The 19,324-nt window shown below is 53.6% G+C and overlaps 1 protein-coding gene across 1 annotated transcript in view; it reads right to left on the bottom strand.

Annotated features, from left to right (window-relative positions):
• LOC119111425 (janus kinase and microtubule-interacting protein 1) overlaps positions 1-19,324 on the bottom strand; it is a 59,155-nt gene that overhangs the window by 25,620 nt on the left and 14,211 nt on the right. The window contains exon 5 of the mRNA XM_037235236.1: positions 11,795-11,911. Within this exon, the coding sequence (XP_037091131.1) occupies positions 11,795-11,911 (117 nt within the window). The remainder of the gene's footprint in view (positions 1-11,794; positions 11,912-19,324) is intronic.

The following is a 19,324-nucleotide window of genomic DNA, read 5'->3' as shown; positions in this document are numbered from 1 at the left end:
TCTAAACATAGCCGCCAACGGTAGGGACGAGGGCCGTTGGCAACGTTCGCTCGATCGCCGTGTCCAGCTATTCATGTCCCCAAACAGGTCTGTTCACCTCAAAACGGGCTGGAACGGGTGTAGAAGTTTGGTTTTGGCCGTGATCATAAAACTTTGAAGTTGTGTGACACTGTAATGCTGCAATGCTACTGAAGTTAAGGCCTGAGAGAAACTGGCATGCTGATGCCCTGATAATGATGATGTGCTGGCGTGACCTGTTTTGATTCGAAGACACAACACATCAAATGGTACATAACCAACATGGGTGATTGCGTACACTTAACAAACTATCCCTTAGTGCTATTGAAGAAAAGCATTGGCGTAGATCTGACTTCCGTCAGAAGATCAGCTAGTCATTTGCCAAGATAATGCCAGCGTTTGCCGCAAAAAAGGCATGACGACATCGCTCTTTACACACTGAGGCCTACTTCGAAGTAGAAGCTTGCGTAGCACACAATATTCTCGCACGTATATAAATATATAATATATATATATATATATATATATATATATATATATATATATATCCTAGAAAAGGGATGTCAATAGCAGCATCCACCTCAGTAAACTTACAATATCGCCCTTCCAGTCTCTAAGCATTTTGTCAAGTTTATGGTTCAAATTTGTTTATTCTTCAAGTTCATTGTTCAAGACGGCAAGCAGATAGCCCGTGTTCAAATTTTTACTTCGAGCCTTTTGACTCACGGATTTCTGGAATCAGCGCTCACCCTAAGCAGTGCTTATTGCGTGAGTCCTGCCCCCACTATCCGATCATGAAGTTCCGGTCCACGGAAGAATTTTGAAGCGAAAGCTTGCTATGCTGCAATGCAACGCTCGGATCAGTCCCTCCCGCCGTCTGACGTCATCTGACATTTAGCGCGACCGCTGCCACCGGGCACAGGCCATCCCAGTCAGAGGCGTAAAGCAAGCGCCAAAAGCGACTCGGACCCACCCCGCCACGGCTGGGTGAGTCGGATGGTAGTCACGCTTTCAAGCTGAGCTTTTGGGGCGGATAATTAAAACTAGCAGCAGCCTAAATGTATAGAAATCATGCGAATACATTTCTGTCTTCTTTATTTAAGCACCTGACGCACAAATATGCTAGATATCCAATGAGATGTTTAACCAACACTGACAAACCCTTCCAAAAGTTTTGTGCCAAATGAAAAAAACAGGTGATCACGCGCCACCGCACCAAACGGCAAACTCTCGCGTGACAGCTACGTTCGGTCGTCACGTCCCAGCAGCTGGCTGTTGCGGAGGGCTCCCCGGTGCTGGCTTCGGGGCTCGCAGCGCGTCGGCACCGCCCGCAGGGCCCGGCGCGCCGCTGACACCGCTGACACATATTACGGGGCGCCCCGGTCCTGGCTTCGGGGCTCGCAGCGCGTCGGCGCCGCCCGCAGGGCCCGGCGCGCCGCTGACACTGCTGACACATATTACGGGGCGCCCCGACCGGTCGGCGGCGGACGCCGGCCATCTGATTGCGATTCGGCCGGCGCCTGCACGGCCGCCTCTGCATGGCTAACGAGCGGCGGCGGTAACGGTGCGCCGGCGATCGGGGCGCGTCGCCCCAGATCGGAGGGCGACGCTGGCCGGAACCGGTAGCGGACGGGCTCCGGTGAGACGCGTCCCGACCGGGTGCCGGGAGCGGCTGGCGCCGGTCCGGCTGCCCCCCCCCCCCCCCCCCCCCCCCTCTCTGCGGGCTGACTCAGATCAGCTGATCCTGGCCGCGCGGGCTGGCGGCCGGGTGCGACTGGTCTCTGCCGCCGGGCGCCGCTGCCGGCCCCATGCCGTGCTGACCGCGAACTCGACCGCAGAGCACAGGGGAGCACGAGAGCACGGAGCAGGGGGAAGCACGAGCGTACAGAGCACAGTACTGGCCCCCTCCACGGGTCGGCTGCAGCTCGCCGACATCGGATCAATCGCGGGTAATCCCACCAACGCAAACACCGCGTCGGCCGCGCACCGTGCAGCGCTGTACAGCGGCGCCAGCCTTCTCAAGGGTCGCCTGCGGCCTCTTGGAAGAGCTCCGGCAGGCATTAGTGAGTCATTCAGGGGTGTGAGGAGAGAGGTGAGGGGTGCAGCGCGAGGGTACGTGACTTGAGACCTCTCCTGGCCGCTGACTGCGGGGAGAGGGCTCCGCATGGCCTCAATACGGCCACTAGGATTGTATCGTAGTTTGTCCTGCTCACTTGTGGTCTACTTCGTGCGATAATGGCGCCTATTTTCTCGTCACGAAACCATTTATCTTCGAGCGAGTGCCTGGCCGAGATGCATTCACCGACGGGGAAGCATTCGCCGGCAGAACTTAGATATGCAGCAGAGGCAGTGCTCATTGCACGCCCAAGTCTGCGATGAATTCGGTTGCGCAATGAGAGAACGGCTTCCGCCACCGACAAGCAGCACGGCACTTTATTCGGACCGGCTGAGATACGGTTTATGATCCGTGTTTTAGGAGAGTAGTGCCAGGTGCTGCGCTGCGAGGCAGTCCGATGGCCTCCGCCGATCCGTCCACGTCCACCTACGTTCAACAAAGGCGGTCCAGCGAACGGGGTATGCCTCCACTGCCAGCCTAGCCGGCTGTGAAGGTGGCGCGTCAGTGGGCCTTTGGTTCCACGGCCGGGCGCAGCCAAGACCGGCAACGGATCGCGGCTTAAACGCATCCCTGTCGCAGCCTGGAGGGGTCTCTGGTAGCAGAGGAGCTGTCTAGAGCACGACCAAGGCCCTACTGTGAACTTTTGTGGGGGAAGGGTGCCGGCTATGATGAACCACGATGAACCACGAGTCAGCACGGCCGGGGCACGGGTGCCGGTCCCAGGTCGGCGAGCCACGAGCCAGCACGGCCGGGCGGGTCTCGCCTCGTCTGCTCATTTGAAAGTCAAATCGACGGCGATGAGTACTATAAGCCGGCGCAATGACCGGTAATAGACGCGCTCAGCTGCGGCGGCCGGCCTCTCTTTCCGTAATTCATGACGCTGGGAAGACGCCAGCCCGAAGGCCCGGTGCACGAGCGTCGACTAAACACGGCACGCGCTTCGAGCGGACCGACCGAGCCGGCGCCGTTGTCAGCGCGACGGCGCGGTCCCTCCGGGGGTGGTGGCCAGGCTGCGGGCGACGGCCGGGGCTGACACGCGGGGCCTGCTCGCTTCGTCGCTGCGGACGCCACGGACCTGTTGACGCAGGCGCCGGGGACGCGCCGCCCGGCCGGCTGGTCGGCACAAACACGGCGATGAATCGGCCGGCTGGGCGGCGATGTACGGCGCACTCGGCTCCGCTCGGCCGGCGCCCGGTGGCTGGCCGGAGAAAGTGGCGGCGGAGGTCGAGCAAGTCACACAAATATGTCGCACCTGAGGCCTGGCGGGCCGGCCGGCGGCGGCACAACACCGCAAGGTGCTGGCTGGTGGCCGGTGCTGGGATCGGGACTGGGGCTGGGGCTGGGGCTGGTATCGGGACCGGGGGGCTGGGGCTGGGGCTGGCGACCGGCGCTGGGATCGGGACCGGGGTTGGGGCTGGGGTTGGGGCTGGGGCTGGGGCTGGCGACCGGTGCTGGGATCGGGATCGGGACCGGGGCTGGGGCTGGGGCTGGCGACCGATGCTGGGATCGGGACCGGGCTGGGACTGGGACTGGGACTGGAACTGGGACTGGGGCTGGGGCTGGGACTGGGGCTGGGGCTGGGTCTTGGACCAAAACTGGGACTGAGACCGGAATCGGGACAGGAGCCAGGACCATGGATGGCAGATACATTGGGACTGCGACCGGGAATGGGAACAGGACCGGTGACGGAACAGACATCCCGACCGGCGGAGACGAGGCCGGCTCACACCGGCGCGAGACTTCGGTGCCCGCGGGCCGAGGTGTAGCAGTGAGCACCTCCAGTCAGTGTCTCCCAGCAAAGCAATGCCAGAAATAGATGTTCTTGCACGTTATCGACTCCTGCGTGAATTAGCCACGGATAGTAAACCTAAGCCAAACAGACCATGGATCGAGGAGAAGCACACGAGAAGTGGGCGTAAGTAACTGATAAATTGTGCTATAATGTTTTAAACAATATGTTATTTGTACGGAAAAGAAAGGCTTAAAGCCATAGCGTGCGATAGGCCAGGTCTGACCACAACCGTATCCCTCAACGTATTACCAGACAGTCAATATTTACAATGAGTAAATAACTTGCCTAGATTAAGGTGTAATACAGAGGTGAGCCTAAAGCCTATCCCCGCGGAAAGCAAGACGTAGAGAAACAAGAACTGAGTGAAAGATATAGCACCAGGAGAGAGCCTTTATATGAGATAAGGCTGGGAAAACAGCCGTATGAAATAGCCACGCATTTGACAAGCTCTATTTTCCCCGTCACTGCTGCGTCGCAGTTACGACACCAGGTGGCTTCGGCGGCCGGGCCGGACGCTGCCGGCCAGCTCTAAATAGCCACTTTCACCGCACGTGGCGTACGCGCTGCTCGCGCCGCCACAGCGCAGTGAGCTGTAGTTGCTCGGCTCCGCCTGGCCAGGTGCAGACCTCCGCACGACGCCAGCGGGGTAGACGGACAGACGGACGGACGGCCGATACGCTGTCGCCATAGCCGTCTCCACCTGAGGCCCTTTAGAGAGCGGGTGAGGTGCTGGCGGCGGTTTCTGTCTGCTTCTGATCCCATTTCCCCGCTGGCATTCCGCGAATGTTTGTCATTTCGATCAAGTATGATTTGAATCAGGTGTCTCAGGCCGAGCAAGATCAGGCGTTTCAGATCAAGCGAGCGTTACAGACAAGCACGAGGCGCGCGCCGGGCAGATCCATCGGTCCAGAGGCTCTACATCCAGGCACCAGCTCCGAGCCCAGCGGCGAGTGGGAGACTGTCTGATCAGAGGGGAACTATCTGATCAGAGTCCGGCGGTAGGTGGCGGACTGTTTGATCAGAGTTCAGCGGAAGGTGGGGGACTATTTGATCAGAGTTCGGCGGTAGGTGCGGACCATCTGATCAGAGTCCGGCGGCTGAGGGACTCTCTGATCAAAGTCCGGTGGCAGGTGATGGACTATCTGATCAGAGTCCGGCGGCAGATGAGGGACTACCTGATCAGCATCCGGCGGCAGGTGGAGATCTGAGGGCAATACTTTAGATAATGCGTCTTTTACATCTTCAGGTTTGAAGACTTTACTGCTGTAGGGACTCACGCACGTTTGAAATCCAGTACGATATCATTCTGCGGAGCCAGCTTATTTCTCCGCATAATCCTTCTAACTTAATTGCGCTTTGCCTGGTTTAAATCCATCTCAAATGGGGCGCATCCAAGCAAATCCACAACCCCGCAAATTGCCTTCAGCCTGTTCAAGTCCGTTCCAATCCATTTATGCTGGCCATGTTTTAATGTCATGCATTTCAAATCTGCATAGCTTTGGGATATTTTGATTTCGCTCCATCCAACACGTCGAATGATCCCAAACATGCGGGTCGATTCAATCGTCGAGAATGTCTGCCTCCTGCCGCCGCCCGGGCCGTGGTACAGTGAGAGAGACTACCCGAACAAGCAGCTGGAAGCGTGCCCTCCCCGGGCCCGTGTCGCCAGAAGAGGGCGGCCAGTGGACAACACGGCGTCCCGACAACTCGTCGGCCGCTCGGTGCGATAGTTAGCTGAGAGCTAACTTAACGGAGATAGTCCTGTTTCGATGGTCTGGTCCAAAAACTGAAATGAAGCGTTGGTGGCAACCATCACAGTCTATATCTACATCCATGTGCGTGGGAATTGCATTGAGCCTGGAGCTCCAATTATGGGAGAGAGAGAGAGAGGGAGAGAGAGAGAGTTAAACCATTCCAGAAAACCAAAAATTCTTAGATTTGGCAACTTGACCTGGCCAGTTCATAAAAAGAAGTTATTTATCATAAACTGTCTTTCATACCTCTTGCGCGCTTACCAGGCACAAAGCTGTGAGATGAAACGTCAAACCATAGCCAATTTCAAATCGCAATAACCAATTCCCAGAACAAAAAAGAACACCCCTCTCCACCTCCACAGAATCCCACGGCTTCGCGCGTCTGACTGTCCACATGCTAACCGAACAATTATGCAGCTGACTTCGTTGGAATTCCGTGACGATTCGGGTTCTCCAGACAAAACCACATGACGGATCACCGCACTGGCCGGGGCGGTCACAGGAGCGTCGGGGAGGGACATACAGGTCCGCCGGGTACAGGAGCGGTTACAGGAGAGTCGGGAGAGGGACATACAGGTCCGCCGGGTACATAAGCGGTTACAGGAGCGTCGGGGGAGGGACAATACAGGTCCGCCGGGTACATAAGCGGTCACAGGAGCGTCGGGGAGGGACATACGGGTCCGCCGGGTACATAAGCGGTTACAGGAGCGTCGGGGAGGGACATACAGGTCCGCCGGGTACATAAGCGGTCACAGGAGCGTCGGGGAGGGACATACGGGTCCGCCGGGTACATAAGCGGTCACAGGAGCGTCGGGGAGGGACATACAGGTCCGCCGGGTACAGGAGCGGTTACAGGAGAGTCGGGAGAGGGACAATACAGGTCCGCCGGGTACAGGAGCGGTCACAGGAGCGTCAGGGGAGGGATAATACAGGTCCGCCGGGTACAGGAGCGGTCACAGGAGCGTCAGGGGAGGGATAATACAGGTCCGCCGGGTGCAGGAGCGGCCACAGGAGCGTTAGGGGAGGAACAATACAGACCCGCTGCATGACAGGAGCGGTAACAGGGGCGTCGGGGGAGGAACACTACAGACCCGCTGCATGATAGGAGCGGTAACAGGAGCGTCGGGGGAGGGACAATACAGGTCCGACGGGTGACAGGAGCGGCCCCAGAGATGGCAGGACCTTATCCTGCAGCCTGGGGTGAAGCACCGAACAGCATGTCACGCGTATAGCCCAGTGTCAGTGCGGCCGGAGGGCGGGCCAGAGCTGGGTCAGGTTCTCTTCGGGCCTGGTGACACGCGCCCTGCGAGCGGACACGCCCGGCATACCTCGGCGACATCGGACCGCCTGGAACGCTGGCTCCGACGGAGAGGATCGGCAGCCAATGTGGGAATGCGATGACGCCTAAAGACAAGTGTGAAGAGCAAACGTTTACTTCTTAAACAAGGAAGCTTTTTGAATGGTAGACTTCGTGTGAAAACATCCGCGCGCCCTGCTATGGTCTGCCGCTCCGCTACGTCGGTAACAGGAACTGACTGCAGGAGTCAGCCAGCCCGCATACAATAGGTAAACACGGCCAAGCAGCCTGCGTACAGCTGGGAAACAGAGCTAAGCAGCATGCATACAGCTGGCAACTACGGCTAGGATAGACCATTGCCGGCTAATTCGCCATTGTACCTTTGCGCTCAACCCAAAAATGGTCACAGTAGCCATGCCATCGGGCAATGAGAGCGCCACAGCTTGTAACGCTGACACTCTAAAATAAGCTATCGAACAGACAGAGGACGCTGCTGTCATATGGATATACCTTACAAATGGTAGTTTTGCCATCGACGCCAATTATAGTCCACCAAATAAAAACATGGATGTCAAAACCGATAAAACCGGTTAATGAAATGTAGAGCACGGTATCTGCAGCAGGTAACCAATTTACAATCATGCTGTCATAAAGCGCTCTGTCAAAATACACTAGCGGTCGAGATAATCGACGGCGAGGAAGCAAAAACGGTCTGAAGCTCCACCTCAGCGGTTTACCGCCAATTAAAGGCCGCGAGGCGCCTGAATGAGAAAGAGACCTGGAGGAGTTTTGGTTCAAACACCTACAAAGTGCCGCCTTTTAACCTTTCGCCGTCGGAGCGGGCCGCGGTCGGAGCGCGCGGTGTAAAGGTGAGCCGGGTGAGCCATCGATCGGGCGGCGGGGGGAGACGCGGCGACCGTGCGATGAGGCCGCGCAAACCCGGCCCGAGCGAGCCGCGGCACGCCGTCACTGCCGCCGGCCCACGGCACCAGCACGGCCGGCGTGACAACGCCGCTGTCAGATTATGTGCTCAACTCACAACATTCGTCAACGCAGCGTCTAAAGGTGCGAGGGACGTGGTCCGAAAGTGAGACGCTGGTGAGGACAAGCAGGGAGAAAGAGAATAAACAGATAAAGATGCGGCAGGTTACGTAATAAACTGAGGCAAGAGCGATCAAATTGCGTGCAAAAGGCACCCACTTTGACATGTACCACAGCGGGGTGTGTTCTCGTATTGTAACGGATGCATAATTGACATGCGGCACGACATTGTCGTGTGTCTTAACATTTGAGCAGCGTGCAGGACTCATAAACTTACGCAATTTCTGACCGACACGCTTTTTCCTCAGCCACCCTAGTCCATAAATACTCACTGAGTCAATATGTGCCAGCCCGCAGCCGATTTTGTGAGTTGACGTCATCGATGCACAAATTACCGGTTACGGAACGTTTGCAGTTGAACACTATGCTTCGAAATAAGCTCTGATCCTTACAGCATTCCAATAACAAGGCAAAGCCAGAGCTGAGCTGCCTATGACAGCAACGCACCATTTGCGCTCTGCCTGTCCTGCGTGCCCAGTACGTGTCGGCCTCGGGGTGATCGCAGCACGTGCGTGCACCAGTCCGAGCGGCCCCGCCCCGACCGCACGTGCGCCGCGGCCGAGTCACCAGCCGTCGGTACTGCGTGCAGCCGACTGTACTGCCACAGAAGCGTGCTGCACGCGGTGCGGGGTGCCGCGCCTGGCTAACCCGACCCGGCTCTGCTGCCTTCGCCAGCAAGGTCTGCGGATTAGCTGGGTCACGACGAGGCGCTCGCCATAGCCGAAGGCGAGCGGCGGCGCCACTGGACCTTGCATACCCATGAGGCAAGGATGCAGTACTTTCTCCTGCAATCTGTTTTGCATCTCAGGTGACGTAAGACGAATATAAGCAAACGATCGTACGCATTTATCATTGTCCACATAACACGCAATGGTCCATACCTTGCAAGGTTGCGTTGAAAGTTGGAAATCCCCATGAGAGAGGTTTGTCTTTGAATGCAGAAACAGAAAGGAGTGTCATGTTAGCGCAGGCCCCGATGCTGCGATATCTTCAAGGCATGCGGCGCTGCAGCGTGGTATACAGGGGATACCAAGAGAACAAGCGCCTACAGTAAGATGCCTGCAGGTCCGTCCAAATGCGTCATGATTGCCTTGCACACGAACAAACGCGATCTCCTCTGGGATATTTGTAATGTACAAATGGACCGGAAGCGGTTTTTGCAAAGCAAATATGGATCCGATGTAGACACAGGTGGTTGTTGTAGCCACCTACCAATACTGTCGCTTCGTTCCAGCCTGTGGAGTTACAGGGAGTTTAAAGATACTCAGAGCGGGCTAGCTCGATACCCACTGCTTCAGTGATGCTGTTCAGTGGGACAGGCACCGTATGCGTTTTCTATGCGTGCTATCCACAGTTATATACTGGTGCTTACGTACCACTCACGTACCCCAGGCTGAGGCAAGTTATGTAACTCATTTCAGCCATGTGAAGATGGCAACAGTTGGAGCATGTAATATGCTCTGGCATGCTTATGTTATATCAATATTGCATGCCATGTTTTCTTATGGCATGATGATTTGTGTGCTCCAACACAAACGGCATGAATCTATCAAGTGGAGCCTAGCCAGTCATGTTCAGCTGTGTAAATGTCGTTGCTGAATACTGCTATGCATTAGCAATATTACCTGTGCATCTGCTATGACATAAACTGACAATATACTCAGACGACCAGACGTTGTCAGCTTGACGTCATTTTGAAGCGCGCTTGGGACGCAATGGCCGGGCCCAAACGAATACACGCAGTCTGTGCGGACTATTCCTCCGCTTGTGCCAGTATCAACCATAAGCTTGTCGCAAAGTTCCATGCCAGGAAACGTGAGGGAGCCTTCCGAAACAGCCGTCTGCGATTACTCCTGGGTGCAATATTACAAGCGTGATTGCAGTTGATGGGTCGCATGAAACGTAAAACGACGTTGATGGGTCCCGGTCCCATCTAAAATTCCAGAAGACAGCTATGTCTGGCCCGTTGTTATTCTATTCTCACAGCTGATATTTAGCTCCCCACCACATTTCAGCGCAATATAGGTGCCGATGATACAAAACTGGAAATCGGATCAGCTGCTAAGAGGTTGTGCGTACTCTCCAAATAGACATCCACTCTCCGGTCCATTGGTTCTGTAATTAACGGCTGAAATCGAAGACGATTTAACTGAATGTATTACCTTTTACCTCGCTAAAATCCCCATTTCGGCAGCATGTCAACAATGCTGGGGTGCAGTGAGATGACAAGCGTAGTTGAACATGGTTGTGCAATGATGTACTTCCGTAATCCAAGCTCATTTGTTCTCCCACAGAGACGCTGCAGTGTTGAAGGCCAAAAGCACGCTAGTCCCACTTCCCCACGGCGCCAGGGTGCCGCCCTGGTCCAATGGCGTTGAAACCACGATATTCTAAGTGCCTTCTTTGCAAGCGTTGGCTCTGCGATTGCTACAGAAATGCTACTGGGTTGAGAACCAGACCCCATCTGACGGACATCCAAACGAAACCCGCACGCCGCTTTAATCCCGGCTGGCTTGTACTTACTTCCGGCCAAGATTATGGCAGCCTTAAGTGCAATTATCTGGTGACGCACGTCGGGCTTTTTTCATCTACATTAGTTTAGTAACATGACGTGTTTCTATCCACAATCAGCTTTGTGAACCACTCAACAGCTCAAACATTTTGCACTCTTAAATATTAGCATGAATTAGGGAGATAGACCTCCCACGCTCTGGCTCATGAGACTTCTATGTGCTGCAAAAGAAGATAAAACGGACGACATGCATCAGTAAGGGAAGCTAAATTTATGGTGAGCCATGAGTACATTCTGAACTTGGTTGTGTCTCGCAGTTTTGGAAAGCAAAACAAAAAGCGTTGCAATGACGCTGTGACCTGGAAATCGTTAACATAATCATCAGTAACGCCGGGAATTGGCAACTATTCACGCCATTAATGGTAACACAGGGATCTGGAATATGTCATTCAGTTAAATACGACACCGGCCCTGGCAGCAGACAGGCACGCATTCTCCGAACAGCTCACCTCATTTGGTTTTCCCCAGGCACGTGCCGTGTGACCACAGGCACGCGCGCGTTATGCCTGTTGTACTTCACTATTGCGTTCCGCGGAGCACTCCTACATCTCCGGAGGCCCTCAAAACCCGACCACCAGCCTCTACGGCGACCCACTGCCACACCGGTCAGAGTCGTTTGAACGTATCGCCCGTGCGCGGCCTAGTGGGGCAGGAGCCGCCGAGCTCCGACTCGGGACACTGGCATCTAGCGGCCATGCTCAGAATTAATGATTCGCAAGCCGGAATGACACAGACGGCCGCTGGTTTCGGGCAAGACGATGAAGTTCGGCTTAGACGTTCGGTCATTGGAACGTTTCATATTTAGGGTGATGATACGCGCGAATGAGTCAGCGCATGCAGCAGGAAAGGTTCTGCACACACTCTTGACGGATTGTGCAACCTGATGGATACTTCCCAAAGTCATGTTCCAGGTAATGGAAGTGCGCACAGTATCTAGGATGTCAGTTTAGGTATGTCTAAGATGCATGTCTAAGTTTGTTCGTACAGATTTGGGTAGATTACTTTTGGATGGAATCCCTTTCTATACCTAGCCACATTGGCGCAGCTTCTGGGAAAAGGATCCTGTCATACAGGTGCTGCCTGCCGGTCGTGCGGAAGGAGCGGCAAATGGCAGACACATTTGCCTTAATCAAAACTGCCATACCTGAACTTGTTGCTCAGTGTACCCTGGACTGACGCCAGCATCGTTTCGAGACCTCAGGATGTCGAAGTCCTTTTTTAAAGAGGCCATGGTAGCATCCTTCGTCTTCAGCTCATCCATCTGCAAACAACATCACGGTTCTCACACAGACCACGACAGGGATGTTACGCTGACGAGCTCATCGGAAAAGCGCAACAACCCCGAATGACTTAAACGACAATAGTTGTTGTGCTTAATGCTTTATGTCGACGCTGATGATCCTAAAAATCGGTGATCACTGACGATACAGCCGCTTCGTTAAGTGTACAGTTGTAGAAGACCACCACCTGATGAACTTGACTTTCAGCTCCGGACTGCAGACGTTGGACGTAGTTAGGTAACCTTAACCTGTCGTAATGGGATCGCCGTCCTAATAATACCCCGGCCAGGCAAGGTTGGCCTTAGCAGATGCGAAGCGACGGCGGCGGAGGCCGCTGTCCGCGCGCTCGGAGACCGCCCCAGAGTCGCACGCTCCCCTCCGGTCACGGTCGCCGTCGCCGGCAGGACGTCACGAGGCCGTCTGTGACGCAGACGGGGCGCGTCTCGGTGGCCGGCGGCAGTGACGCGCGCGCGCGCGCGGGCCGGCCGGCCCTGGCCAGGGTCAGGGGTCGGGTCGCGGCCCGCCGGAAGTCCCACGCACGGTCCGCCGGCCGGCAGCAGCGCCCGCAGAACCGCGGCCCAGGCGGCCGCAGACGGCGCCCGGTGCGCATCGCTGGCCCGCCCCCATCTGGGCACGGCGGGGAAATTTGCCGACTTGGCGGTCTCCTAACCACATGATGAGGCGACCTCAGCCGTCCAGTGGCCTCAACCCGTAGGTCACATGTTACACCCTGCCGTTTCGCCCACCGCGTCCGCCAGGTGGGTATTTTGACCTGCTGTTATCTCAGGGTATAATCACGGGATCAAAGAAGTTCCGCCACCGGTCGATAACCCTCCGCGCCGGTCAGAGTCTGCCTACCGGCGTTTGAGCATTGCACCACGCCCCACGCTTTCGTAAGGAATCATGCGGTTTTCCGAGCAAAATATATTTCCATAATGGCCGGTTATACGTGCACAACAGACACGCAACGCCAAATGTGCATACGTGCAGTCTCTATTTAATGGCGGTGATTCCAAATCGGTGTAATTTGAACGATGGCAGTATCGAAGGAATCAAATAAAGCGGGGTCAGGCTTTTTAGCATAAGGAAGGGCAAAACAAAACCCACAGGCAGTTCAGCACCTCTAACACCGTCACTGCATTTTTTACGGGTATAGTATTCTCCAGACGCGCATCTGAAAATGGACCTACACCAGTTCTGTTGGCTATGCAAAGGGTGTCATTTCGACGTCCATAAAATGCAGACGGTAGCAGAGAAAGTATGAAGGGACATGTATGAAATTACTTGAGCGATCCTGCTTGGTTCAGACTTCGATGATGATTGCATATCAACCTTGAAATACCAAAAATGTATCATATTCTTTTGAATTAAGTAAAGACAAAGGTTGCACGACCTGGTTCGATCCTTGCACAAACAACAGACCGCGGGCATTTGAACTAGCCTACTGAATAATTTGTCACAAAGATGTTGAATAGACAAACAGGCTTCAAAAAAAAACAGTATTTGGGACAGTCGTGCCTTATTCCTTCATGATGTTGTACTTAATCATTTGTAGCAAAGCCAGTTTTAAGCAAACCTTAGCAGAAAACAAAGCAGAACTGGAGCCTGGTACAGCTACTGTCTGATTGCCATGTTTCACTTCTGCGAGCGCACATTTCAGTCTAGCAGAAGCTGGTTGTGACGTCATTTAGTCTGCCACAATGGCAGTATCATCCCTTTCACTTTAATGAGACTGGTGTTATTATAAGTAGAGTAAAATATTCCCTGATCAATTTAATCTTCTGAAGACTTTGAGGCCTCTAGCACCCAAAATAATGTGCATGTAGCTTCGAAATCGCTACTAAGTAAGCAGTTATATTATTGTGTACCATAAACATACACTTATCATAAACTTGGCATGCATCATTTAGAGATAGTCGAGAGATGTCGAGGTTAGCGGACGCGATTCCTCGGCTGCATCGGAGAAGAATCTGGAATGGAGTCACATAGCAGACGTCCTGCGGCTAAATCGCGTCCGAGGTCATCTACTGCATAACGAAGTAAATCACGCTTATCACGTGCACCACTTCAGGTCAGGATAAAGGCAGAAATAAGGGCCACTGCCAATCCATGTCATGACAGATGGCGAATTGTCTGCGTGTTCCCGGGGTGTGCGTAGTTACGCATCCTGGGCAATCCTCCCAGGCACATGACCTACTGGACCCCTGTCACCACACGGCCTCCCAGGCACATGACCTACTGGACCCCTGTCACCACACGGCCGCTCGTCATTGGTCTAAAATATGGTTTCGGTGTGCCGAACATTTTGATAAAATGAAAAACCGCTCAGATTTGGGTTGTGTCCTGCGTACACTACGATTTAGCAGCGTATCTCCCGGAAAGAACATGTGCACGCGCCAGTTTAAAAAAAATGCATAAAATGTCAGGTTTGGCCCGTGACCTCTGTTCTAAAATACAGAAGACGAACAAGCTGGTGGTTTGTGCTGATGCTGTAGCATGACAGAGATGATATTTTAAAGGAATTTTCCTTAATCAAGGATATGGAATGAAGCATCAGATATGATGAAATAAGCTCACCTATTTATCATATCATATCATTATAACTATTGATATACTTTCAAGTGGAGCACACTGCTCTACGAAACACAATTTCCCTATGTAGTACATATCTTCCTCGATGCGTCATTGTCTGATCACGCCATGGAACATTTGCATTACGTTGAGGTGCTACCAAACTAGCAGCGGAAAATTGCCACCCCAGCACTCATACGTAGCACTTTAACTCGCTAGCAGATGGCAATGGCGGTGGTGGAACTGTTCACTGAGCAAAATATTTGTGCTTTTAGGCCCTTTCTCGTGGCGTTCTTGCATATTTATTGGTGAGTTTAACAACTGCACTGGTATTCACTTGTTCAGCTATCGCGCTTTTAAGTGACTCGACCTTCCGTAATAACTAGCAGCCATGACCAACTTCTGATATCATGTAACACAAGATGTTATTTGTGATTGAAACTTGCACAGCTTGCTCATCATTGATTGAGAGCTTATTGATCTCTACCATATTGGGATACTGTGCTCACAGACACCAACTCTGAACGGCTCAACGATAACATTGTTTTTGGCCTTCAACGCCGCATGACCAGTGAGGCGGCAATGGCGTTGCTTTGGCGACATACGTGCCCGAATAGCTTTGAAATGGTCTACACGAAATAGTCTGCACATCTTCGCGGACGTATACCTAAGAAACTAGTGAGTTTTAGGTTTATAGAAGGGCCGGACTGTAAACTGCACTGAAAGATCTTCAACATGGCCAATTCAGCTCAAATCCCTGCGGGTGTGGCCATACCGGGCGGGCAGTGAACGTATTATCAGCGCATCATCGTGTTTTCAATGACCGTATGATTTCAAGGCGATAATTTCTTGTGCAAGAGGGACATTCTGTACATTTTGTGATGATGCTCTCCCACCTGTCGCACTGACACCACTCAGCATGCTGAAGGGTCACATTCCACTACCCAGGTTAACATAGAGCTGTGTAGCTTTAGTGCAGCCCAGCTTGAGGTCTGCGAGACAGCTGATCTGTGCGGGCCTGACCTGCGCGGTATGAGTGTGGTATGTTGTATGTTGCACCCCAACGTGTTGACAGATCAAGTTCGACCTAGTGTGTTTATTCGATGCAGTTTGGTGGACAGAAAAGTGAGAAAAAGGAACCAAACTAAAAGGTTCGATGCCCCTGAACTGTCCGGTGTGGCCTCACCCGGGTTCCAACCCAGGCTGCGCAGACTGACATTCGTCATCTAAGATGAGCTGCTGGTAGAGCTTGCTAGGATGGAAACTGATGGAATTATCGAACAGGTCGACGTCTGTGTATGGGCGGTACCGATAGCAGTCGGGAGTAGCAATTATTGCGGCACTTGGGTCCTTATGGAATTCCGATGGGTAGACAGTGCAGTGGTCGCTGACGGATACCTTCCGCCTTACATGGACGACCTACTCCACTTGCTGCAGGACGAGACCCCATACCTTGCTGCAGGACGGGATACATACACTGAACTCAGTTACAAAGATGCATCCCACCAGGGGGAAAGGGGGGGGGGGGGGTGACGATGCCTCCAGGCTTGAGCAGCATGGTGGTCTTCAGTAGGCGTAGAGGGCTAATCTACACGAGGATGGCGATAGCAGTTTTACGGAACAATTGAAACTCGCCATTTGGTGCTGGTAGATCACTATCGTGTTTTAAGGACACCGTATATGTTATATTTTTTAGTTCAGGTGTTGTAATATACTTATATGGTGTCGCACTCCAGGGACCATATGCCCCGAGCATGATGAATATATGGCGCATGCAAACGCAGTTTCAAGGCCTGCAGCGTGCAGTTTAGCCAGTGCGAGGCGAAATCTTGTTTTGTTATTGTCACAAGATGGAATCATGCATTCAGTTTGTATGTCCTGATGTGCTCACAGGACGTCTGGAGGTGGATCTAGGCGGATTAGAACCCTCACAGGGATGCCGGATCAGGTCAAAGTGGGGAGGTAAGGTCTTTGCTTTCGGCTTCACGGGTTTTCTTGAGGTCCAGCCCAAATTTTTAGGAAAAGATGACTGTTTTGCGAGACACCCCGACGGAAGATGAACCGTTCACATGGGTGCATTGCCTGGTTCGACCGGATTCGTAATGTTCGTACCGTCACTTTGAACGGTAATGGCGGCAACAACTCAAAAGTCAAATTTGGTGCTCTTCAGTCAGCCTCAGGGAAGTAGCCTGGAGACAGTTGTGGCAGCCTTTGCTCTGGGCACGTGGTGGCTGTTGCGAACAGATAACCCGGCCCTCACCACTGCGTTCGGTATCACGACATCCAGCTATGCCGGGCTATCGCGTATGAAGCTAGAAGTCGATGGCCTACACTCATGACCGAAGTTACTTAATCAACCGTCATAGATTGTCTGTAGCGTCTAGTAGGGAAGGCCCCCTGCAGGAATTACTCGGCGACGGTCGATTTGTCTTCACCTCGCGCGGATTCGCCGACCCACGCGCGTCGCGGGAACCGAACTGATGCAAGGGTCTCCATACTACCTAAGAAGGTGCAGTCACACGGAGCGCATCAACACGACCTTGACGGATTCGATCGAGCGGACCCGACCACTAGCAGAACCTCAAGCCCCCTGCATCCTTTCGGCTCTCCAGACGTAACACGCTACAGCGCACACAGCGACCGATGCGGCCTACTGAAGAACGTACGCTCCCCGGCATCCGGGCATGGGCTCCGCGCTGGACGTCCGGCACCAGACGGCGCACCAATCTGGACGTCCCGCACCAGACAGTGTACCAATCTGGACGTCCCGCGCCAGACGGTGCACTAATCTGGACGTCCCGCACCAGACGGTGTACCAATCTGGACGTCCCGCACCAGACGGCGCACCAATGTGGACGTCCCGCACCAGACGGCGCACTAATCTGGACGACCCGCGGGCGGCCCAGACACGTTTTCAAACGTCACAAGTCGCTTGCTTCTCTTCTGCTGTCGCAGCGTAACGAGAGGAACAAGGGGGGGGGGGCTTCTAGAGCGGAAACACGGCGTAGCGATGCGCATCCGTGTTGTGATAACAACCGTCGGTTCGGTTCCCTCGTCACGGTGAAAGCCCAGAAGGGTTCCGTTAGTTGCCTGCTGTGTGACGGGTAGAGAGCGGGCTTAATGCGGGCTTCCGCTGGTGGCCAATCTCTGCCTGGCGGTGAGATGCCTTCCGGGGGTGCCCATTGAAAATGAATGGCGTGGGAAAATGCTAAGCTTGTACATGTCCTTAACCGACTCATATCACCGGAAAAACTGCGATAGAAGAGATCTGCTCTCCCTATCTCACAACAGCTTGTTCGCCGACGCATGAAACAGATTGCCTAGATGTCTCGATATTGCCTAGATGTCTCGATATATGCCATGTGCCAGCTCGGGCACTGCGGTTCCATGAGGTCGGAGGTCGCAAAGTCTGGACTACGAAGGGTATTACTGTGCGTCAACAGGACATAGTCGACAGTGCGACATTGGCTGGTGCTATGTAAAGAGGAGAGTCATATCTCAACAATGGTGATAAATCAGTGTCACCGGGCTGACAGCAGAGTCCAAAGTCATCCGGCCCTCTTTCCTCATTCGCTTTTCATCCTGAACGCCAATCTCTACGAGGCAAGCAGCATGCATCCGGTTCGCGTCAAAGGTAGCAGCACCACCACTCGACGGTTTACTTGATATTCCTAACTTTAATGAGCCTGGTAACACAAGTAAGATTGCGTCATTGGTGCTGCACCAATGTTTCTACCGTTTTGTATCTAGATGGGCCAAACTTCCATGGCGTGCGGGATCAAGATTTTCCTGAACGGTACACCGTGACTTTTCCGACTTTGGCACCGTCGTAGTCGGCCCTGCAGTGGCGCAGGTGGTACCGCGCCACGGCCGTAAGCGGGAGATCGTGTGCTTAAGCCAGGGACGGCCCGGGACCTTTTTGACGGTTTCCTACCGATTGTGATGAATTATTAGCTGACAGCCGATCTGTGCTGTTAGAGTTATGCAGTATTCATTTCCTTGACAGCTTCTTACGAAAATTATTGACATTACACCCCCTTTAACCCGAAATACACTCACTTTCGACGCAATGCGGGTACCAATGCTAAATGTCACTACTAATAATAGCATATTATACTAATAAAAAATACTAGCATATTTAGTGCCAGCCCTAAATGCTAAAACTCGTAGATCCTAATATCCATAAAGCCTATCCTAATGCTGTCAATACTCGCAACATTGGCAAAGGTCCTTGGATGTCCAATTCACTCCAATTTTGTATAAAAGTGATTTTCAACAGTTCAAACATTACTGCCATCATGAATCACGATGACACGTTAACCCTACACATGTCGACTGTTACCCATGGCAGCAGCGGTTTTTCCTAACCACACACACACACACACACACACACACGTGCAGCGCACCCTGCAGAATGTGTCTACCCCTTACCACAGCGGCGGCGCCCGTAGACACATGAACTTTGCGGAGTGGTCTTAATGAAGCAGGGTCATGCCTTGACACGCACAACCTGTGGAGGGTGACGCCTATTCACGACAGCAGCGCCACCTCCAGACACGCCGCCTCTGTAGCGGGAAACGCTTGCGAAAACAGCGCCACCTTTTTGAGCACTGCAGTGGGCGGTCAGTAACAGCGCCCTCTCCCCCGACCCTCACCCCAGCGTGACGGATAGTCACCGCATTGTGGGGGAGCGGAGGCAGATGTAACTTTTACCCCATCTCTTTTCAGGTAACGCCACTGGATTACGGGCAGAACGGCATCCCAACCCCTTCTTCTCGCCATCGCTGATCTCCCATCCAGAAACACCTCGCCTCCACGAGAAT

The sequence above is a fragment of the Pollicipes pollicipes genome, unplaced genomic scaffold (assembly GCF_011947565.3).
Source record: "Pollicipes pollicipes isolate AB1234 unplaced genomic scaffold, Ppol_2.1 Scaffold_7261;HRSCAF=8764_pilon_pilon_pilon, whole genome shotgun sequence".
NCBI lineage: Eukaryota > Metazoa > Arthropoda > Thecostraca > Pollicipedomorpha > Pollicipedidae > Pollicipes > Pollicipes pollicipes.
The sequence above is the reverse complement of the archived record's forward strand: the minus strand, read 5'-3'. Positions and strand labels throughout refer to the sequence as shown.